Source organism: Apteryx rowi, unplaced genomic scaffold (genome assembly GCF_003343035.1).
Source record: "Apteryx rowi isolate R43461 unplaced genomic scaffold, aptRow1 scaffold_123, whole genome shotgun sequence".
NCBI lineage: Eukaryota > Metazoa > Chordata > Aves > Apterygiformes > Apterygidae > Apteryx > Apteryx rowi.
Window position 1 is genome coordinate 128,484 of NW_020447453.1, and position 24,187 is coordinate 152,670.

At 37.1% G+C, this 24,187-nt stretch overlaps 1 protein-coding gene across 9 annotated transcripts in view; it reads left to right on the forward strand.

The window, feature by feature from the left end:
* The window catches only part of GCC2 (GRIP and coiled-coil domain containing 2), a 35,503-nt gene extending 14,648 nt beyond the window's left edge, over positions 1-20,855 (forward strand). For 2 of the 9 annotated variants that reach the window (XM_026055487.1, XM_026055486.1), the window contains 11 exons: positions 427-589; positions 1,127-1,227; positions 1,362-1,439; positions 3,163-3,300; positions 5,410-5,531; positions 7,325-7,501; positions 8,967-9,184; positions 10,247-10,441; positions 11,276-11,415; positions 12,256-12,457; positions 13,661-16,394. In XM_026055487.1, the coding sequence (XP_025911272.1) occupies positions 427-589; positions 1,127-1,227; positions 1,362-1,439; positions 3,163-3,300; positions 5,410-5,531; positions 7,325-7,501; positions 8,967-9,184; positions 10,247-10,441; positions 11,276-11,415; positions 12,256-12,457; positions 13,661-13,731 (1,605 nt within the window). In that variant the 3' untranslated portion in view covers positions 13,732-16,394. Of the gene's footprint in view, positions 1-426; positions 590-1,126; positions 1,228-1,361; positions 1,440-3,162; positions 3,301-5,409; positions 5,532-7,324; positions 7,502-8,966; positions 9,185-10,246; positions 10,442-11,275; positions 11,416-12,255; positions 12,458-13,660; positions 16,395-16,479; positions 17,433-20,328 lie in introns of those variants that run through there. The other 7 variants (XR_003251872.1, XR_003251871.1, XR_003251870.1 and 4 more) reach the window with 7 other exon arrangements.
* The last annotated feature ends 3,332 nt before the right edge of the window (positions 20,856-24,187 follow it).

The following is a 24,187-nucleotide window of genomic DNA, read 5'->3' on the forward strand; positions in this document are numbered from 1 at the left end:
GTTTAGAGACCTGATGTGTTTTTTTGTTTGTTTTTGTTATTGTTTTTTAGCTTAGGTTATGCAAAATACTGTGAGTAGAAATGGGAGTAGAATTCTGATCTCTGGAATACTCTCCAGAACCCTGGTGCATTATCCAGAAGCTGTTCTTGTTTTAGTGAATGAAGGTGGTAGGGACTATAGTACCTGAAAATTTTTCACTGGCAAAACTGCTAAGACTAGTAACAGGTTTTTTCCATGTTTTTGACTCTTGTTTGAAAACAGATTACTTATTGAAGGTATGAATACTTGGTGGGCAGGTAGTGCTTGTGGGTGGATAGGTTATAAACTTTGTTAGCTGGGGAAAATAGTTTTTTTTAATATATTTTAAAAGTCTTTCACAGCAGCCAAGGCAGATTAAGTTGTAACTTCACTGCGTATAACTTGCAGGATGCTCAGAAGAGTACACTGATGGATATGGAAATAGCTGATTATGAAAGGCTAGTAAAAGAACTTAATCAGAAGATTACTGATAAAGACAGTAGAATAGAAGATCTTGAGCAAGAAAAGGGGATTCAGAAACAGAAACAAGAAACCCTACAGGAAGAGATAAGTGAGTAAACAATAAAGAGCAAGAGTCACTATGGTATAGTCAGTAATGGCGTAACATACAATTCAGAAACATTTTCTCAAGTCAGTGGCTAAGAGAAAGGTTTACAGGGAATACTAAACAGTTACAAAGTCAAAATTCCTTTTCCATAAAATAAACTTTACTAGGTCATAAGTCACTTTAGTACTCAGAAATAAAAGCCAAAGGGCCTACTCAAACTGTATTTCGTATCTGATTAACTTAATCATAATTTTGGAAAATGAATAATTGACAGGGGATTTCAATCTGACATACCACTGTGATAAAATTTTGCTAGTTAATGTTTTTAAAATTTCATTTCTTCCTATCCTTAAGTGTAAGTCTTAAAGCAATTTTATTTATTTAGAAACCTATGTGATACTTATGCTGAACTTATTCCAAGCTATTGTTTGCAGCTCTCTTAGGAAATCTGTCAGAATTTGTTTAAATATTTTTTCAATATCTTTAAGGAAATACAGGGGGGAAGTTTCCCTTGCACATAATTGCTGTTTTCTGCATTAGAGTCACTTCAGTCATCTATGCAACAGAATGAGGAAAGAAATGCCAGGATAAAACAACTGCTTGTGAAAACCAAAAAAGAACTGGCTGATTCAAAACAAGCTGTAAGTCCAGATGTTCATGACTATATATTTTATTTTTAAGCCAACTTTTTAAAATCTGGACTTGTAGCTGAATTATTAAGTTGCTGAGGTTATGTTTGTTTTTTTTTAATTAACTAGCTAATTTTATCATGCAGGAAAATGACCACCTAATGCTGCAGGCATCATTAAAAGGGGAGCTAGAAGCCAGTCAACAGCAAGTGGACGCCTATAAGGCAAGAAACTTCACTTCTTTGTTAGTAAAAGGTTTCTTATTTAAGTAATAAGGGTGTGATTTGTACTGGGCAGATGGAATATTTACTGAATAAGTAAATATGCTATTTTTAGTACCTGGTCGCTGGTTCTATTTCTTAAATTAATTTTGTCTTTTTGCTGCTTCCCCCAAATGTTTCCCCTGTGATGTGCTTTAAATTGCCAATGTATATGGGATCATTTAGATGATGTGGAATAAAGAAAATGGTGGAAATAGAAAAGAAAGCACAAAGAGTGACAAAGATGATAAGCTAATTGCATATGAGGAGATAAGTGGGCTAGAACTCTGTCTGTTTATTTTACTCCCAACTTATTTCCAACCTTCACGAGCTTGGAAGAAAGATTTGCAAAATCAGATGCATTCCCATGTCCGTTGGCAGTGCTGGACAGAATGTCAAAAGCATAAGAAGCTAGAGGAAAGTACAGCATTGCAGTAGCTCCTAGCTTTAACAGTAAGCATTTCAAGGCCTTCCTAAGCCATGGGTAGCATCCAGCTGTCCTGTTTTAATAGCCAATGATGAATCTTCCTTCATTAATGAAAATAATTTCCTTTTTAAGCTCATCTTATGCTTCTGGGTTCTCTAACACCTGTGGCAGTGGGCTTTTTCATTATTACCCATTGCATGGCAAAATACTTCAAGTTATTTGGTTTATTTTAAAATATACACAGTATTGAGACTTGTGCTTTCCCCTCCAACACCCTGTCCGACTCACTTTGTTATATTTCTGCTACAGAATTGTTTGTGCACTGTTTTTTTTTTATTTTTTATTGTGAATGTTTGAATTTCTACCAGATTTGGAAATAAAAGAAATGAAAATGTCTGTCTGTGCAAGCTGACAGGTTTCTCYCTCTGAGTGCTATTGATAGCTTCTAAAATACACAGTTCGTGGGCTGTTGTACTTCTGTATGGAATCCTTGCCTCGTTTTTTCCACAGAATGATAATGACTTGAGGAAAAAAGAGCATACGTATATGTGTGCTTGCGCCTGCATAGATGCACGCATACAGCATGATGTTCTTTGTATTCTCGCTCAATATGCGGCCTTGGAATTTTTATTAACAGCATATAAAAAAGTCTGTAATAAGAGAATGAGGTTTTAAGTTGTTAATTTGTTGTGTTTTGAAGCTCGATGTATAGGGTGTTCATTGGTTTGAGAGGGCAGTTAGCTTGCTGCTTACTCCTTCTTGTTTCTTTCCTTTCTCCTTCCCTCAAAAGTGAAGACTGATCAATGTGAAGCGTGTAACCAGGATAAATTTTAAATATTTTCTTTAAATATGGAAGCTGCTCAATTAAAAAAAAGTAAAAACATTATCAGTGAAGTTTTAGTAGCAGTGTTCCTCGTCTGTGTAAATTTTGTTAGATGGACAGAATAGGAATTGAATGTAATGAAAGGTAACAGAGAGGAAGGAAGAGGGGATGATTTTCTTAACAAATGCTGCCTCACATCACAGTGTTTTCCTCTTCAGTTGTCTCTTTAAACAACATCTTTTATTTTTAATTAAGCACATCGCAACCCATGTCCCTTCTTTATGCTGTTTTTTTAATTGGATTTTAATTTTACATTCACCAAACTTGTGCAGAAATTACTATAATAGAATTCTATGTGCCCTGTGACATATCCCCTTGAAGGGTGTAGAAAAATCTCTGTCTTATTGAAGACTTAAGTTTCAAACTGACTTTTTCAGATTCAAGTGGCTGTGCTAGCATCAGAAAAGCATAAAGTCCAGGAACATCTGCGAACTTCTTTGGAGCAACACCAGCGTACATTGGCTGCTTACCAGTTAAAAATTGCAGCCTTGCAAGAAGAATGCAGAACGGCCCAGGTACTCTGGTAGAAGAAATAAAGTTAGACCCTTTAAAAGGGAGATATACTTTACTCGGTGTCTGCTTCTCTAAAAATATTTTACAGGTCTCTTACTCTTGCTTACTTGTCTGTCAAAAATTGGGAATTATCCCAGCGTTTGAAGTATTTGAGTAGTGGTATAAAAGACAAATGGACTCTGTCCTGACTGTCATGCACCACTTCTGGTGGAACGTCTGGACTGCGATCTTATATTCCAGTAGGTCTTTTTGCCTGCATTAGAACTGAAAATGTTGTGGTAGGGTGAAGGAGAGGGAGTTTATTTAAGATGATCAGCAAACATACACTGTGGAGAAAAGACAAGTAGCAGTAAGTCGTTAAAGAAAAGGAGCGGGGGGGGACCCAAAAGACAAACAGAAGTACCCTGCGATGGAATATTGTTTGCTCCATGTAAGAACAGTTAACATAGCTATCACTTAAAAAAATTACTTTATGGAAAATGAATTTGCAAGTACCTTTTAATACACTGCTTTATGAGCAGCTCTTTAATTGGAAGCTGAGCTATGCATGAAATTGACACTACTGCTGAGTTACTTTTTAAATTATTTTTGGCCTTATATGATACTATGTCAGATGTTCCTGGAAGTTAGCCTTTACATTAAAAACCCACAGGTTCAGAATATAGTAGGACTGTTGTTCTGTTGAAACTGTGTTTATGTAGCTTACTGCACCACACTACAAGCTATTGCATGAGAGGTGCAGATAAATAATAACAAGATTTGAACGCAGCCTCAAAAAATTTCTAAATTGTAAGAAGGTGAAGTGAAATGGGCAAACTCTGTGGTTGCTGCTGCAGGAAACTTGCCTGAGTCATGCTTGAAGATATGGATCACTATTTCACAAATGCCATCTTTATCACTGAGGACTTGAGGTATACTTATCCGTGGTCACTTGCTTGTTGATATCATGAGACTATTCAGGGTGTAGATCTACCATGGTGACGTGTCTTAAAGCTGTTGGGAGACCAGCCTTCCTCTTTAGGTGCCCTATATTAAAAATAGGGGTTATTGATACAGCAGACGGAAAATCTTGTCCAAAGGAAAGATGGACATCAGAGCAGATAGTAGGTGAATAGGCAAAAGTCATGCTGACATTTAAGGGTGCATGCCTGAGGACTTTGAAATATTGTACAAACATGGTTTGACTAGCGGAAAAGAGARAGATTAGTTTAAAGAAAACACGCACAAATCTTTCAGACTCCAGAAGAGCTGGAGCAGTGGCTAGTTAGGCTCAGCACTGTGGAAATTCACTCACCAGTTCAGCTGAAGTGAAACAGACTAAAATGTTCTGTTATCCAAGAGGAGGATTTTGGTAATCTCAAGGATGAGTAATTAATTCACCTGAGACTGTGACTCCYATGAGCTTCTCTTAAGAGCCAAGAATGAAAACCTGTCTGTGATTTCTTAGAGGAGTGCACAACATGAGTATTTGAAGGTTGGTATTTTTCAGATGGAAATAATTTTTGTTGTATACTAAAGGATGAAGCCACTTTTTTGTGAGGTAATTTTCTGTACGTCTGCAAAAACCAAACTCATGTATCGAGTAAGTTTAGAAGAGAAGACAGACCAAATACCCTTACAAAGGTCAACTAGAATATTATGTCTTCCATTGTGTTACCAGTACAAGAGTGACTCAAACATTTCAAAAGAGTGAATAACTTTCATATGTCTTTGAATTGACACCTGGGTGGTTGAAAAGGAAAACAGGATTATCCATTTATTTATTTATTTTTCCATCTTTGTATTCCCTTAAAGTTGTTTGATAGTCTTTTGGTTGTGAATATCTGTTGAATGTAACTTTTGAATTTGCAAGATAATTTTTTGACAACTGGTATGTTATAATATCAGTGTTCTCTTATATTTATTTTTCAAGTTTTTTTACACTCTTTGATTAAAAACTAAAGAAATATGTTCTGTTAGGATTGTTATTTTAATTATCCATTCAAAAGAAGGAAATGCAACTGGTACTTCATTTATTTGATATTTTATGCAAGATGCATTTCACTTTAAAGAAAATAAATGGGCAGTAGTCAATAGCATAATCTATTACGGGTTTGTTTTCTGCGTGATAGGTAGAACAAGCAACTGTTACTTCCGAATTTGAGAGCTACAAAGTCCGTGTTCATAACGTTCTAAAACAACAAAAGAACAAATCTGCTTCTCAGACAGAAACTGAGGGAGCCAAGCAAGAAAGGTAAAACCAAAATTATTTTATATACATACAGCAAATACAGATTCCTGGGTATTGTTGATCAGAGACTAGCGAAGGCAAGCACAAGCAAGTTCCACTGTTTAACTTGTTGCTTGAATAAGTTAAATGACAGAAGGGAGGCAGTTTGCTTTCCCAGTTCCTTTGGTTTGAATAAAATTGAGTTGATAGGGAACAAAGAGCTATCTCGTCTCTAACCTGAGTTTCTAATTGTGGCTCTAGCTGTCCAAAGAGAAGGTCATCAGTCTGTACCACATCTTAGTCCATAACTGGTACTATGTTAGTTTCTAATTCCTTGATTTATTTATCTTTTGTTCAAATAGATTTATTTTTGAGCAGATTACCTGTTGTTGTCACAGTGCAAGGTAGAAGTAAAGTGTTGGGAGGATTCTCCCGGTTTTTAATGAGCAGAGTTAATCCTCGCTTTCTGTGTAAAATTGACATGTCATTTTCTCTGACATAAATCACTGCAGCAAAAAGTCATTTCCATCTAAGAGATTGCTACTCTTCAGCTGAGTTCATTTGAACTTTTGCAGGAACTGAGAATTGTTTAGATAAGGCTCTAGCTGCCACTTCAATCATCAACTTAGACTTTCCCATCAGATTCATGAAATAATAGGATCTTACCAGTGATTACATAAGGGAAAACTTGAAAAGTTGCATTGCCAGAAGTTCCCTGAAAATCATTTAAGTATAGTTGTAAGCCATATAAATTCAGAGCCACTTCAGAAAATCTGTCCAAATACTATGTCAAATAGATCTGTTTCTAAAAGTTCCTATGACTTGTTTTTGTAAGTCGTTGATAGCTGTCCTTGGTGACAAACTTCATGCATAAGATGTCACAAGTAATTTCTGGCACAGTTCTGAAAATAGTATGTACAATTGCTGCTGAAAATCCACCAGAGGGAGACTTGTGTTTTGTTAGCGGAATTAGGTGTGTGTGTGTGGGGGGGGGTTGTTTTTCCATCTACCTCTTCTTTTCTCTGAAGCTAGCAAACTGCAAAAGTTGTATTTCTTTGTCTCTCTTCTTGGCAGAATTTTAAGAAGTTCTGGTATTGTTAAGCTATTGTGAAAGAGGGTCACTTTGGAAACTAAGTAGACAAGTAATCAAGCAATAAACAAGTGGCAAACAATTTTCAAAGAAATGATTTCTGAGTATCAACTCTAAAGGTTAACTAAATATGTAGCTTAGGAAATGATGGACACGACTGCATATGAAAATACAGAAAGCATAGAGTAAGAACATGTTTGACTTGGAAAAGGAGAATAAAGTTCGATTTTGATTTGTGACCAGGAATGTTTACCCATTTTTATGGATTGATGTTGCTTTCTATTCCTTTGCTGAAAATCTCCTCCAACCACCTCCTCTCTCCTGTGTTCAGTCTCATCAAGCTGATGTGTTTATTAAACAAACAAAAAACCTCCCTCCCTTTCAAGCAGAAATTGATTTTTCCCATCTGCATCCCATGTATTACTCTCCTTCTTGTTTTATTCCTCTGAACTTCTTCAAAGTAAAAGTTACAGTAGCCACACTTTCTACCCCATTAGTTGTGTTTCCAGCCATTCAGATGGGGTATGATCAATCTATTTGCAATTGTGCTGAAGTTCAGCCAGAATTTTCATAATCATAATCATTCTAGGATTATTGCGGTTATGCTTGGGGAAAAAAAAAAACAGATTAATTCAGATCAGCTACCCAAAATGTTGTGGATATAATGTAGGTTATGAAATAATACAACTCTCTTTAAAGTCTGTTCTTTTCATTTTTCCCCATGTAGAGAACACTTGGAAATGATGATAGATCAACTTAAAGTTAAGCTACAAGACACTCAGCATAATTTACAGATCAATGCAGCTGAACTCCAAGCATTGCAGTCTGAACATGACACCCTGCTGGAAAGACACAATAAGATGCTGCAAGAGACGGTTGCAAAAGAGGCAGAACTCCGGGAAAAGTATGATTGTTTGAATAGGTGTAGAAATTTTGTTTTTTGGGAACTTTCTAAGGCCTGGGCATGCAACTGGCCTTGAACTGTGTTTCCCAAGGAAAGGGTGTAATTGTTGAGAAAGTTAAAGGAATTTCCAAAGGGATTGTTTGCTACTTTTCATCAACCTTCAGAAGTTTCAGCAATGAAAACCATGTAGCAGCCAATTGGAGAGTTTGAGGTTTCTGCAAGTTTTCTACCTTCCTGTTTAACTATCACATTTAAAAAAATTTTTTTTTAAATGTGTTGAATTTAATAACTACTTTTAAATGTGATGCTCATCACTACATTTATGTTAGTGTACTCCACTAAATTTTATGTACCATTGCCTATGGGAGAAATAACCTAGTTATATGCAGAGCAAACAATTTCATTGACAGAATATCCAGTCCTATGTGCACCAAATGGCTATCTTACAGATGATAATGAAGTATCTGCTTTTCACAATCCTAATTTGTTATTTCTCTCAAAATGAAAGAAATCCTTATCATCTGTATCTGATCCTGAAAATCACAGGGGTACCTAATACTAGGGCTCTCAAAAAGAGCCTTTCCTTGCCTTTGCTTCTCTTTTTAGATTACAAATAAACTCTCATGAGACAGTTGTTGGAAATTACAGCTCAGTCTTAGGAATTTTTGACTTAATTGTCTATCTTTGCACTGTTTTATGTGCTCCTTGTATCCTTGTGATGATACACTGTAACTAACTAAATGTGGCCTTCTGCAGTTGTCTAGAAACTGCCTATATCACTGTAGGTTGCCTGTATACCCATAGAGACTAGCTCTTGGCTGCTAAGGCTGGATTTCAGTTTGCAGGCTTTTAAGGGTAAATCCCACGATTAGTCTTTCCATACATGCACTTGTTTAATTGCTCTTGATAGTATTATCTTGCTTCTAGAGTGCCTTCAAACCAAGTACAATTGCTGTAGTATGGGCTGTTTTTTTGCATACAACTGCACTCTTCTGCCCTTTTTTGCAGTGGATTTTGAAGCTAAAAAAATCCAACTTAGCTTCTTAGAACCTTACGTTTTCAAAAGTCCTGCATAAATGTTTGGTAAAGAAATGTTAAAGGAAGAAAAATACAAGATAAGTGACCTGGCCTGTACAACACTAGTGAACAGTCATGCTGCAGTTTCAGATTTTAAGAATGTGTAAACCAGAGTGTTTCCAATACTTACATTTTTTTTCTAAAGATCTTTGCATTTTGTATTCTGAAATAGAAACCAAGTATTTATTTAGCACAGTGCATTTGTATGATAGGGAATAAATATAATATTTTCAGTCTTAGAATTGCCTTTTGAAAAGAGAAATTTAAATGAGAAAAAGTTACACAATTATAGACATGAAAATTAAAACTACTATTCTAAAAGCTGTGACATGTAAAATTCACTGTCAGTTTTTTGTTGTTTCTTGTTTTGCGTATGCACTGTTTTCAGGCTCTGCACAATACAGTCTGAGAACATGGTCATGAAAACAGAGCATGCCCAGACTTTGAGTCAGCTGACAGCCCAGAATGAAGCTCTCCGGAACAATTTCAGAGATCAAGTCAGGAACCTGCAAGAAGAGCACAGGAAGACAGTAGAGACACTTCAGCAACAACTGTCCAGGGTAGAAGCCCAGCTCTTCCAACTCAAGAGTGAACCAAACACTAAAGGTAACTTTCAGTCATAAAACCAGGTTTTCTTGGGATAGATAGAAATTTGTGTGCCTGAGACAGAGTCTGAAATTTCACTGCTATGGGCGAGTCTCTAATATACATGAAACTTTTTCCAGAGAATTTGCAGCATGACATATCAATCCACCAATAGCAAGTAAAGAAAGGGTCTTTGTTATTACTGCCACTTCAGAATCAGCATCACTTCTCTTTTCTGCAGTATCTGCATCATCAGAAAGGTGGAAGAAAATCATCTTGTAATGATGTGGTGCTCTTATCAATTTGTCTCAGATTTTGGAGTGTTTACTGGACTTCGCCTAAATTCTTAAAGTTTATGATTGCACTGTAGCTGTTTTAACATTGTTCGTTATTGGTACATTTGCTATTTGAGTCTTTTAACTTTTTATTTTACTGTGTCAAGCTGAAGTGCTTTTTTATATTTTTCTATTTATATTTTTATATATTTTTATATAATTAACATATAGCGCACAATTTTATACTTAATATCTTTTTATATATTTATTTTTACATTTATACTTTTATTTTTAAAGTTGCTATTTAGGATGTAGTCAGACATTTGTTTGCCAAGCAGCGGTAGCAGTTCAAGAAATTACTCTTTCCATGTGTTACTGTCCCCTAACTGTAGTGCAGTAACTGATTACGCTGCAGCAGCAGGACAACATGCAAAGTAATAAACAGGCTTATTTACGTCACCTGCAGGACTGGTTCAAAGAAGCTAATTCTATTTTGCGTGAAGAACACTTGGTGCTCTGTCATAGCTACAACACATCTGCGGGCAGAATTGCATGAAGTTAACATTGCTAATCAAGTGCAGATTTAGAAAATGGCTTTGATTTAAATGGTTATTTGGAGGTGAAAGGCTATGTTTTTTATTGTAAATGGTGGGTGTGTATCCTGTTTTCTCCCTCTTCTTCACCTTTCCTCCCCCTGCCTTTTAAAAGGCTGCATTTTATATACTCCTCTATAATTTAAGACAGTCACACCTATGAAGTAGCCCAGTCAGTTTCCTTCTGATGACAAACATCAGTGGATATCTTTCAGGTCCAGCTGTTTCAAATCCAGCAATGAAGAACTTAAGAGAACGGCGAAACACTGACCTTCCTGTTCTTGATATGCATGCTGTAGCTAGGGAAGAGGGAGAAGGTATGGAAACAACTGACACAGAGTCTGTCTCTTCTGCCAGCACCTATGTACCATCCTTGGAACAACTTCTGAACTCCCCAGAAGCAAAACATGGTAAGTAGAATGTGTGGCTTTTTAAAGCACTTGCCTATATATAAGTTGCAGAAATTTGTACCCTTAAAATATCTGAGAAGATTATGTTTTCATGCTTTTAGGTGCAAGACACCAGTCTATTTAGTGCCACTGAGTGTACGGTGTCCTGAATTTCAATATGGTTTTTGTCCTTGAGTGAGGGCTAACAATAAAACTTTGCTACAGGATTTTATGATTTGAAGATTCCGTATATATTGACTTCCTAAAGGGAAAAGAATGGATGAGTCAGTAAGTCAGTGAATAGTTAAAGGAGTTGGAGTATTCTGGACTAGTCTCTACTTGAGACAATTACATGTTGATCTAATTCATTTAATGAAAGGATGTAATGTCTGTTTGTCTTAATGTGGCCAAGTAGAACAGGAATTCATTGATTAGGTTTTTTAGGAAAATGAAAGCCAGCATGAAGAATGATGTCTTAAGAGTCCTAAAAAGTAGGAAAATATATGGTAGCATATAATCAGGTTTAAGAAGTCTATTGAAAGCTTCTGGAGAAATGTTGAAAGTTCCCATCTATGGATTAGAAACGAGGGTTAAAACAAAACCATATATCCTGGCTTACTTTGAACTGATTTACCGATCTGCTTCTAATACACTTACATATACAAAAGTAGGTAACAAACTGAGCATGCAGCAGCAGCAATGATGGCTGTTAATTTTGAAGTCCAACTTTGCTTGGATTTCATTTCCTGTATAGACCTAAAACTACATTAATAAAGTCCTAATGTTAATTTAGTATCATAAAGTAAATGCACGTGGCTTATCCTTTTCTCAGTTTTCTTTTCCAATTAATTGCAGAGCCATCTCAGTGGCAAACAGAGCTGACCAAGGATGAACTGATTCAGAAGCTAAACACAACAGCAAAGAGTGCTGATCACTTGAATGAATTACTTCGTGAATCAGAAGCAACCAATGCAATCTTAATGGAACAAATCAAGGTTAGCAGACATGCTGGAAATGTGGGAACAGCTCTAACTCCTACAGTCTATGTCCCAGACCAAATGTTTAATACCAAATATATTTCAGAAAATTGCAGTATTTAAAAATTAGGTGATTAAAAAAAGTTAATTTGGCTGGGGGTGTCTGTGCTTTATTCTGTAGGACTAATTAACACTTCCAAAGTCTGCCTCGATTTTTTTCTAGTTTCTAAGGGTTTTGGGGGGATGGGGTGGCTGTTTAAAAACTACTATCAAAACCCCCAGAATCTGGGGTTTTAACATCTAATAAAGTGCCTTTTGCTGTTTTCACTCAGATAAAAGCGGTATATGCAAAGAGAAATGTTATGTCAGGTTTCTCTTTCTGTAACCCCTTTTAACTGTTTTAAGTTAAAAGATGTTTGAAGATATACAGGTACTAATAGAGTTTGGTTTGATTTGATTGTACCTCCCTGAGCTTTCTGTGAACATTTTTGAAGCCACCTATTAGCTAAACATGCTAAGCTTTCTTATATAAATAGCTTCATAATTAATGATAATTTTGTTAAACCTTTGTTCCATGTTGCTTGTTTTAACTGTTCAACTTTTAATCCTGATCACTGAAATTGAATAGTTAATACTATATCTCTTAAGTAGAATAACTTATTTTAGATCAATAAGAAATTATTTCTGGACGATATTATCACATTTTCGGGTTTCATGGGGCTTCTGTCCCAAGTATGTTGCTGTGCTCATGTTACTCTTTCAGAAGCAGGCTGCATAACTTGCTCTGTTCTTCAAAAGGCCTTTGTTCAATTATCTGTTATATGAAGCAAAGAATATTGCATGTTTTTTCATCTGCAGCTTCTTAAGAATGAAATAAGAAGATTGGAAAGAAATCAAGAGAGAGAAAAGTCTGTGGCTAACCTAGAATACTTGAAGAATGTTCTATTGCAATTTATATTTCTAAAGTCGGGAAGTGAGAGAGAGAGGCTTCTTCCAGTAATAGATACCATGCTGCAGCTCAGCCCAGAAGAGAAAGGAAAGCTAGTTGCAATTGCCCAAGGTATGCTCACTTCAAAACACTGTCATAAAAAAGAGAAGTGAATATAGAAAAGACAACTGAGGCTTTGTACTTTAATTTATGTAGACCTTTGTGCTATTCCACTTTGTTTTTTTCTCAGTGCCAATGAGCTAGCAATAAACCAGGGAGTTAGTATTCATCCTTTCATAAAACAGAACAAATACCTCCAAAGTATAAATAAAATTAAGGTAAAGTATAACTTCTTCTGAAACAATTATACATCTTTGCTTGACTTTTTATAACAAGAGAAGGTTTATGTTTGCTTTTTGTTTTTTAGAAAAATGACAGCAAGTTGTAAAAATTTAATGGGTTCATGTTTTGAATAGAATTACAAGGTTTCTATCAAAGTGACGTGGAAATAGAGGTTCCTATAAATGGATTTTTGTTTTGTTTTGTTTTTTGGCATATGATCTGAAAAGATGCTAAAAGTGGTCCTCACAAGGCCGTATTGCAGATCTAATATCAATCTAGTATCAATATGTTAGCTTTGAAAATCACTTCAACAGAACATGCTTTTAGTTTAAGAAATATAGGGACTTGGAAAGGAGGGAGAAGAGTTAAGCCTTTGCAAGGAATTAACCCAAAGAGCTGACTGAATAATAGTGTTCTGGCCCCTCTTCAAATACCCTATTTTCTGGTTTGTCCTCTTAAACTTTTTAAGTGATTCTCTGTATCTTCTCAATAACATGTAGCTGCTTGTGCTTCATTAGCAGCTGACCTGTACTTTATTTAAAAATTGATATCAAGAGTAAATGCAGTACCACAATCCTTATTCATGTGGGATATTTTTTCACTAGTTATTAGTGCTTAAAAGTAAAGTAATGCATTGCATGAAAGGGTTTGCATTTGGAAAGATGAGAGGTAAATTAAATCCATAGAATTGGGATGTTTGTTCTGGCGCCGTTAATGAACGCTGACTGAATTTTTCAGGGGAAAGCTGATAAGGAAATTTTAAGAAGCCCTTTTAAGTACCCAAAGTAAAGCGTACATGGTGGTAAAATACGTGTACATGACTTTGGCAACCTGAGTATGAGTACTGAGTGTTGTTACCTTATCAGCAGGTTTACAAGGACAGCATTTGAAAACTGACAGAGGGGCGGAAAAAAAAATCAAGGTCACTTAACCAAATGATTCAATGTCTGGTATAATAAACTTAATTTAAAATATGTTTTTCTTCTCCTTCAGGCGAGGAAGAAAGTACTTCACGGCCCTCTGGGTGGGCTTCGTACCTCCACAGCTGGTCAGGACTTCGATGAGACAGTAGACACACCCAGTCTTTAAATATATTCCACAGTTGCACAAAGAGAAATCTTAATGTAGAGGAGTAAACCAGAGGTATTGTAGCATTGACCAATATATTTTTGTTTCCATGTATTATTTTGAGCTTTGTAGACTAGTCTAAGAAAGAAGCCTTCAGTAGTTCTGAAAGACTGTCCTATTTTATGTCCTGACAGCAGCGAACTACTTAGTTCTCTTGTAAATGTTTAAAAAAAAACAACAAAAAAAMCCCCTGAAGATCAGAAGCATAATGAGAAGTGACAAATTGATTGTAAATTACTTGGAAACAGTTTGACACACCTGTGACAGGTCTTGTGATATTGGTTAAAAACATAATTTAATGTAGTAACTGGAATTAACTGCACTTCAGATTTAAAGAATTTTGAAGTGTTTACAGTTTCTTTCACATATTTTCCTTCAGCTCACTACTCTGTATGGTTCATGCTATTCTCTGCATGTTGAAGAAGCTAAAAATCAAGGTAATTCCTCTCTGTAGTGATACTTCTAAAATGTAAGATCATTTCAAAACAGAAATGGTATTTTCTGTTTTGACCTGACTAAAAATTTAGTCTTGGTTATATTTTTGTGCTAAAGGTAGATTGAAAATAGGAAGGCAAGGGTCTACAAAATGTCACAGCTGCATAAAACTTTATTAAGTATGCTTGACACATCTGGGGTGTGGTACTGTAGTAGAGATTAATGGCATCTGTGGAAGTCTTGGGATATTACTTCAAGCATCAGAGGTTGTAAGTGAGCTGTAACTTCACAAGAAGGGGCTTAAGCTATGACTTTTAAGACTGAGGTTGGAAGTTTGCATTTAAGACAAGGAAGAAGTGTAGCATCACTCTTTAGTGATGCCTGTGCTTGAGTGAAAAGACAGCTCATACTGACTAAGTCATAGAGACACTAAAGGAAAGTCTCAATTTATAGCCAGCTTCCTAAGAATAACTTCTGAGAAAAGGAAAGAGCATTTGCCAGTAGGTACATGATTAAAGAAGTTACATCCTTCTCTCTCACTTCTCCATGTTTGCACACATCTCGTTTGCACAACTCTTTTTCACGGGTGATTTAGGCTCTGTTCTAGGCTCTTCAGTGGAACAGTTTTTTTCAAGAAATAATACATCACTGCAATATAACTATTTCTTTTATTATGAACACAGCTTCCCCCCCCCCTTCGGTCTTCTTTTTCCCTTTCTAGCCCATGCTGCCTTTCACTATCTTAATTTATTTGTATGTTAGTAAAATGTGTACATCTCCTTATACATCCTGCTCATCTTCCAACTGGAGTCTTCTGATTTTTTTTATCACACTTTTATTTTCATCTTCTCTGTGCTGTTTTACAGTGTTAAATCATTCCCTGGAATACATACTTACACTAAATGGTGTTCTTTCTTCCCTGTCTATCCTAGTTGAGGCCCTTGAGGAAATCATGCTCACTTCTTAAATATTACCTTATTCCGGATTGAGATTAATCTGGATATAAGAGCAGAAGAAGTTAGCTCACCTTGAGAATAAACTGTTCAGTAACTGTGCTTTTGGCTTCTTCATTTTTTGCTTCTTATATATATTTCAGCACTCAGTTGACAAAGCCAAAGGACTTTATTTAGATATTTTAATTATTTTCCACATGGTTTTAAGTACCTTCCCTCCCCACCATGTGCTCTAACTGGAAACACCTGGTGTGGACTTTCAGATCACAGAACTGACATTTGGGAGAGCAAGGATGAGCCTCTTAGGCATTTGCAGCTTGGAAATGTAGATAGTAAACATGAGGCTACATTCGGGCCTTCTTTCACTTGCTTTTGAAACCATAATCATATCCTCAACATTCATGACTTGCTCCAGATCTCAGATGTTTAATTCCAAACTCTTCTAATTTGCATCTGGATGCCATTAATGTCATTTAAAAGTATGCCAGACCGGAGCTAGGGGAGAGGGATTTCAAATATGCATAAAAAATAAGTGCAGGTCATTCTCCTGCTGCGATTTTTAACAATGGAAGCACATGAGTGAAATGGTATGACTTTTTTTTTTTTTTTAATTCAAATTCAGTTTGCTGACCTGATTTAGTCTCTTCTGCACGATACCTGCTCAACTATCTTTAAATAGCTGTGACAACTTCTTTTAAAGTGCACATATTTCAGAACTGTAGATTATTTAACTTTGTAAACTGTGAATAAATATATGTAAGTAGCATATATCCCTGGCTGTATGAAATACCAGTTCCTTATTGACTTTTTTCAGGTTGGAGTTGCATGCTCACTGATTTTACTAGAATTCAAGTATTGTACTTCTGAATGTAATGGACACCTCTTGCATTACTATTTATTTTTTATTATGGAAGTTTAAGGTTTTGAAAGATTAATGTAAAAATATTTTAATAACTGCTACTAAACTGTATTCTATAGCTAAGATTGCCAGAACTTGCCTTTGTGGCTACTGTCTGAAGAAAGCAAATATATCAAGGTTTAAAATGCACTTGCAGTAAGTGGCATAGAAGAATGTTGACTGGAAGCAGGATTATTTTGCATAGTAAACATTTTATATTTCATATATTTGCATTTGTAATGTATAGCACTCTAGCTGTGATTTGCTGTCAAAAAGTAATCTTAATTATAAGTAGTACTGCTGCTCCTTGTCATATTGTGGTGTTCTTTCTTGGAAGAGCAGTGTGACTTTGCTTTCTGGTTCTATGATGCTTTTTTTTTTTTTTTTTTTTTTTACAGTGCCATAGTTGTTAGGATGTTTCCCAGAAAATGTAACCCCTGCCCAAAGAGTTTACAAGCTTAGGACCAAATTTTACTCTTCTGTCAGCCTGCCTTCAGCCCAAGCCTAAGGAGATCACAGTCATTAAAAATGTGACTCTAGCTATTGTCACTGTGTAGAGTATATGTAGAAAACAAACAAATAACCAAAAATGGGAGGGCTTCTGAGTTCCCAGGCCTGGGTGTGCACTGTGGCTGCATTTTAACTACCTGTACTGGACTGGCAACAGTATGTGCCTTCTGTATTCTTCCTTTCCACAGAAGGGATACCCATCTGTGCAAGCTAAATATGCTCCAAAAGAGAAACAGGAAGACAAGAACTTGTAAGGCTGTAGTGCAGATGTGGCTAGTTGGATCTGGGGTTCAGGGAACAGCCAAAGGGAACCAGTATTAGAGGTTGTACATCATGGGAAATAGAGGTGCTTCCCCATCTTCTTTTCTCAAAGCATAATTGAGAGACTATGTGGTTAGATTATCTTCTAAATCTTAATCTTCCTTTCCCTATCTCCCTCCATCCTTTTGATTTGATAATAAAAAATATATCCTGAAATTGTGGAGGGATCTTTAGAAACTCCTGTGTTTGTAATGATGTTCTAAGAGGCTCTGAAGGCAGCTTTACTGCCTACACTGGCTTATGCCTTGGGTTCACCTGGTGCACCAATACTTCCTTAACTTCACCTAATAGTCCTACTGTTGCTGGTACTGTGAAAATGCCTCCCTTCAGAACCTTGCAAACAGCAGTTATCACCCACCGTCTGAGACACAACATGTATAAAGAGGTAAAAATATGTGTTGCAGTAATTTCAGAATTGCTAGTCTGACTATATAAAAGTGTTTTGGTTGGAAACATGACTTTCCAAGCAGTGGTGTCCTTTCCATGTGGCCATCACTTCAATAAAATTCATCTTTACTCAGCTGTGTACCTTTTTTTGTTTTGTTGTCCCCTCGAATGCCTSTTCTTACCTGAGAAAATGCTGATCAGATGATTTGTTTCAAGGTAGAAAACCAAGGGGTGTTTACTGTGGTATTAGAGAAAAGAGTGTATGGATCTACTGTAGAAGGACTGTTGTAGTAGCAGTGCAGTCTTTACTTTCGAACATGATAACCGTGTTGGATACTTCTTTGGATGAAAGAGGAAAAAAAAATTGTTTTTTAGAAAAAATGTAATTAAATTTTCAAAAATGACTGCTGATTTAAGCTATTTCAAATATGTTACTAGATTGTTAGTGATAATATCTGACTTGGAGGGGAGGAGGGATGCAGAAAGTATTAATGTGCTTTTTAAAAGGTTTGCATTTAGATTTTTCATCTTATTCTTATAAATCAGCACTCTTGCAACATTGAACTCTCCTTGCTAATAGCACTCAACTTTGAAGTAATTCTTGGATGTAACTACCTCTTTTCTAATTCCCTATGATGCTTTTGGGATATCTACACAGCCATCCTTGGGCAAAAAGGATGCTCTACAAATAAATAGGTTGGTTGTATTTTTTCTCAAGTGAGAGCTTGGTGTGTTTATCTCCTCGGCTTTTTTTTTTTTTTTTTTTTAAGGTATGATTATTCTACAAGCATACGGTCAGGGAGAGGATCATAAGGTGAGAAAAGATGTTGACATAAGAACAAATAGGTATAAAATAGTCAGTTAAGAAAGAAAGCCTGAAGTTTAAAGTGAACTTCTAACCTGAACAGCTTTCACATAAATATATACATGCTTAGAGGAAGGAAAAGAATAATCTGGCTACTGTTGGGATGGAACTTGTAAGCCAATATATTATAGATCAAGGACAAGAGGGCAGATTTTAGTAGCAGTTCAAGAGATTCCTTTCAGGCCTGTGTTCCTCTGGCTCATCCTACTGATGAAGGCTGGACTAAATAATGAAGATAGAGGATAGTAAAATAAAGTAGAAATATACACATCAGTTTCTGCTTCAGCAATTAAATACTCTTTGGTATTAGCAATTTATTCTTTTTGCTATCAGTTGAATGCCTGTAGGCTTCTTATGAAGAAAAAAGCTAAAAATAATCAGACAGTTCAAGCACCAATGTGCTATTTTGGGCATAGTCCCAGTCCTCTTATAATGGCCTTTCAAAGTGTTTGAAATTGATAGGCATTGGATAGCAGCTGTATATGCATACAGGGCTCTTTAACGTGGTGGTGTTTTTGTTGGGTTTTTTTTGTTTTTTAATTGCTTCTCCTGGAAGCCTTAATGGCTTGAAAATTGAAGCCTCTTCTGAGAACACTCAAACCTTTTCCTAAGTGGATGTACGTATTATTTCTTGGTTCTCTTGTCCTTTGTAGCATGCAAAACATCTGAGAGTAAAAACCATGAAAACCATTACATAATGCCATAAAAGACTTTTACCTAAATACGGTATTTTATTTATATGGACTTTATTGTCCTTATTCCCCTTGGAGGAGTTAAGTTGCTGATGCTCAGCATTAATTTTGGCAATGCAGAAGGCCAACCATATCATTTTGACTTTTAGTATCTAAATATTTATATAGAATAGTTAATACCTCCCATTGTGACTACTCACAAGATTTACTTAAATTTGCAACCACAGCAATCTGCATTAGGCTGCCAACCTTTGCACGCAGACAGACAGGTGTTCAGTCAGCGCCACAGGCAGGGCGCTACAGCCTCTGGGAGGGCAGAGAGAAGCAGATGGAAGCAATAAAACCTTAAAACAGCTCCTGCTGTTTATGTGGTGACTCTGTGTCAGTGCTCTAACACCCCTACCAGCCTTTCTTTGCGGAAACTAGGTAAACCAGTTGTTTGCAGAGAGTTAGGTAAGGGATGGTGGATATATCATACATTTCCTGCAGGAGGATAGATTTTTGTAATGTTCTGTGGAGGATGGAAATTGCACTGACAAAGGGCTTTAAACAGAAAAATTGCATACTTACGTTACATTGAGTTATGAGTTGTTTTTTCCCTTCTACTTATCCCAACAGCGGAAGTTAGCCAGCTATTTGACTGCCTCCTGTGCTTCCTGACTCTTGAGACACATTTTCTCTATTTGCAGGACTTCAGAATCCTGGTTTTAGCAAAAGTCTCCAAATAATCATACAAAGGAGTAGACATTGTGAATGGGCTAGCAGAAAGACTTGCAGTCCTGGCCTTTTATCTTTGAGTGGAGCACAAACTGTTGGTATTTGCATATGTAGTTTTAATTGATTCCATCAAATTGTCACCCCTAAGCAATGACTTTTTTTCATTGGTGGTACCATGGATCTTGTGATACATAGAAACGCCTGTGCTAAAATAATGGTCTTTATGTGATAGAAAAGGAAGGGGTTTGTTAGCAGGATTTGCCATCAGATGTGTTCCCCAGCTTTTCTAGATGAACAGTGATGGCTTTGAAAGACTATTTCTGATGAGTGGGTTAGGAATTTGGGATGGTTCAGAGGGTAATTTATTTTTTATGATGGGTGGAGCATAATGAGAATAGCATGACAAATAGGATAACTGTGTGTACTAAATAAACTCTTTTTACAGCTTTATGTATTGATGTAGAACTAGCTTTCAGTTTGGAATAGACACCTTGAACTTTTTTTTTAAAGCATCACTAACAATAAACATTTGTTGGCAATTCTCCACATTCTTCTGTTACATGCAAGTTGTATACAAGTTTAAATAAAAATGTAGGCATAACATCATGATGACTAAAAGCCACTGCTACTTTTGAAAATACCATAGGAACTTTGGCTTTATCTGTAGCCATTAGTATTTCCATCCAATTACTCACTTTGTCATGAAGCAGAAATTTTTACTGTTAAATACAGAATTTTAATGATCACTTTTGCAGATTTTTGAAACTGATCTACAAAACTGATATCCCCGTTCTTGTACTGTCCCTCTCCATCCTCCAAGAAAAGGTGAAGCTAAATATACTGAAGTGTCTAACATGCATGAAGCAGAATTTCACAGAGTTGCTGAGGTTGGAAGGGAGCTTTGGAGATCGTCTGGTCCAACCCCCCTGCTCAAGGAGGCTCACCTGGAGGAGGTTGCCCAGGCCATGTCTGGGTTTTGAATATCTCCGAGGATGGAGACTCCACAACCTCTCTGGGCAACCTGTTCCCATGTTTAACCCAGTACTCCAGCGGGATCCAGCACTCGAGATGTGGCCTCACCAGGGCTGAATAGAGGGGAAGGGTCCCCTCCCTCGACCTCCTAACGCAGCCCTGGATGGTGTTGGCCGCCTTTGCTACGAGGGTACATTGCCGGCTCGTGTTCAACCGGCTGTCCACCAGGACACTCGGGGCCTTTTCTGCAAAGCTACTTTTCCAGCTGGTCAGCCTGCAGCCTGTACTGGAGCATGGGGTTATTCCTCCCCAGGTGCAGGACTTGGCATTTCCCTTTGTTGAACTTCATGAGGTTCCTGTCAGCCATTTCTCCAGCCTGGCCAGGTCCCTCTGGCAGCACAACCATCTGGTGTATCAACCACTCCTCTCAGTTTTGTTTTCCCAAATTTGATTTTGCTTTAATAAGTAAGTCAAAATGATCACTAAAACAAGCCTGTTCATATTCTGAGTAAGCTATATGCTATTTAAAAAAATAGCAAAAAATATTTTATAGAGATCAAATAGTGGTCAAAGTTTGTTTGTTTCTACAAATGAGCTGTGAAAAAAGTATTAATGCTGAGCAGGAATGTGAAACCTAAATAATTTGTGAATTGTGAATTCATTAAAGGTGTTGCTAGGAATGTTCAGCTGAATGTCCTGTGCTCAAAAATTATTCATACTTAAATGGTCAGAAGACATTCAAGGATGCCTTTGCTGCTGCTTTAGCTTCATAGCTTTGAAGGTATGAGATGAAGAACACTGACACTGTTTACAGTTGAAATCCATTGATTATATTAAGATAACAAATGTGTAGCTTCTGTGTTAACAGGCACTCAGAGTCAATAACAGCATGAAGAAGAATAGCATCTGCAGTTTCATGAAGTTCTGAGAAAAAGCAAAAGCTAGAACAAATATGGCAATCTGAAGTTGAGAGCAGACAGGACCCCAGGTAGTAAATCCTAAATTAGGACTTTTTTGCTTGACAGCCTCTGTCTTTCTAGACTGAAGCCTTTACATAAGGAAGATCTACCGAAAGCCATACTGCAGCTAAAGAGATAGTGAAGATTATGCAGTGATATTTAATTTTTCAGTGCCTGGRTTCCTATTTACTCTAAGTTTCTACATATCATTATGACAAAATCGTAAAATACTTTTCAGGTAATGAAAAAGAACTTAATGTAAAGATAGTGATGCATGTAATCACAGCTGTCACCCTACTGCTGAGACAGGCTATTGAATTCTTTCACCAAGCAGCGTCTTTCTTGTCTGCCTCTCCAGTAACCTTTCCTTCCTCACTTCTTCCCCAGGCCTATAGTAACGGTCTTGTTTCTTCGATGTCAGAAATGCTGATAATCTGTGTAGCTCTGAATGCATGGAGATTCAACATGGTCATTTCTGTGACTGTTTTTAGAGTACCCGCATAGTACTACATGTTGGCATTTTAACAATAATGGAAGAAGAGCACTTAAAGTGCTCTGGAGACAGAACACCATAAGAATATGTCTAATTAAAGCTGAAAAAATTGCATTAGAAGGAAATGGTCACAGCCTCTCATTATATTGGACTGGAATGGGTGACATCTTTCCCTTCGAGTTCGTGGTGTTTGTGAATTCTATTAAATCATTTGCCAGAGTACTCTGGACTAAATTTTACAAGTTAATTAGAATGCCAGAATGCTCTGATATCATGTTATGGAGATTATTAGGAATCGGGATTACTAATGCAGGGGAAAACAAAATGAAAATGGCAATCAGACCCCAAAGTCAAGAGGCAAATTCTCTGTAAAGTGCAGAGGCTTGGGAGCCAATCACTGAAACTGAATTGCTACATTCCCTTGGTACAGCACTTTCCAAAGCTGTCAGTACTATGTGTCTTGCACACATACCTGTTTGGAGGGGGCTCTCATGCTCTTCGTAAATGCCTTTGTTACTCTGAGATTACATTGCTAGTGCATTATGCTTTAGGGCTGTCATCTTTAAAGTCACTGGCAAACACAGTGCAAAATTCACTTGCTATTAAATCTATTAATGTACTTTCTAAAGGAAGCACCATAAAAGCTGTGCTCATTGATGTGCCCTGGCTGTTAATTGATTTCTTGGGGTTTGCTGCCCTTTCAGTCCCACGTGTACTACCATATGGGGCGAGTAAAGCTCTGCCCAGGTGCCTTCCTCTGTCAGGCTGTGCTGGCCAGAGACGGCGCTCTTGCTCGGCAGCTGGGTGGCTGCCCCCAGCGGCTCCCTCCGAGGAGCCGTGATGTGGGAGACCCCCAACTCACTTCAATCAAAGTGAGGTTAATTAAAGACATTCATGAAGCTGCCTACAAGTAAAGTGGCGGACTGCCCAAAGTTGATTAGAAAAAGCCCTAAGGGCATTAATACTTTCAGCTGGCACAGAATGAGTACTTATCTATATAGATGATATAAGGAAGCCCTGCTGACAGACTCATTAAAATGAGTGCTTTTTTTTTTTTTTTTGGCATATCATCCCTTTCCTTTTCCAAACTATATAGCTTATTTTGCTCTTTGTACAGAAATGCAGTCTCTGCCATGCTAATGTTTTGCTATGTTTGGCTTCCTAAATGTGGCAAGCAAAACTGAGCCCTGCCAAGGAGCAAACAAACAACAAGCCAGCAGTTTAATGCTGCTGTCTTCCTTTAAAACTGTAGTACTGTCCAGAACCAAACCTGCTTATCGCGCAGCAATCAAACCTCTTCAGGGAATCATTCCACAACATTTAGATTCTTTTCCTGGTTAATGACAGATACTGAAATAGATGTACTTCACGTACACATAATTCAAATTATTCTTTCTGATGTGTAATCATTTGTACCTGCCCGCATTGATTTTCACCTGCCTAACATATTCCCCAACTGTCTTCTCCTCTTAGAGATTTCTTTTTATCTTGGCAATCAAATACTACCAGCTTTTCATTTTATCACGCCAGTTCCTTGTTCTGATTTAAGGATGGTAATGGGCAGTGATACAAATAGCTTAGTTATCCTGCTTTTTTTATAATAGACTGTTCTAATTTGCTCATAATATTCTGAAACTTGAATGGTTTAGAATGATATTATTTCAGTCCAAGTAAAGCAGGGCAGCTCTGAAGGATACTTACTGGTGTTTGCTTTCTAAAGAAGGCAGCTCAGCTCGAGTGAGGTGCTGGCCTTTCCCCACATGATCACTCTTTAGTGCTGTTCATTTTAAAAATAACGTTGATAAAAATGGGATTTTGCTCTAGCAAATACTCACCGAGGCATATTTGGTGTCTTTGGATAAGACAATAGCTCTATTTCAGGAAGTAGTGCCGTACTATGAAAGCACATATAAGAAATAGACAGCAAAAATACTTGGAATTGTTTTAATAGGAATTTTTTGTTCTGGAAAAACAGCACTGAACACTAACATCTCATGCACGGTTCATTTGCCTGGCTTTCCTTCCGACACCCCCCAGCCGCGCGCTTCCTGAAGCGCCCGCGGAACGCGCCAACAATCCGGCTCCGCGGATTGATTCCGCGCTGATTAAACAACCCCCCGGGGCACGTTGAGCGCAGCGATTCGGGGCGGCAGCTGCACTTCCCGGGAACCCACGCGCAGGTCCTTTGTA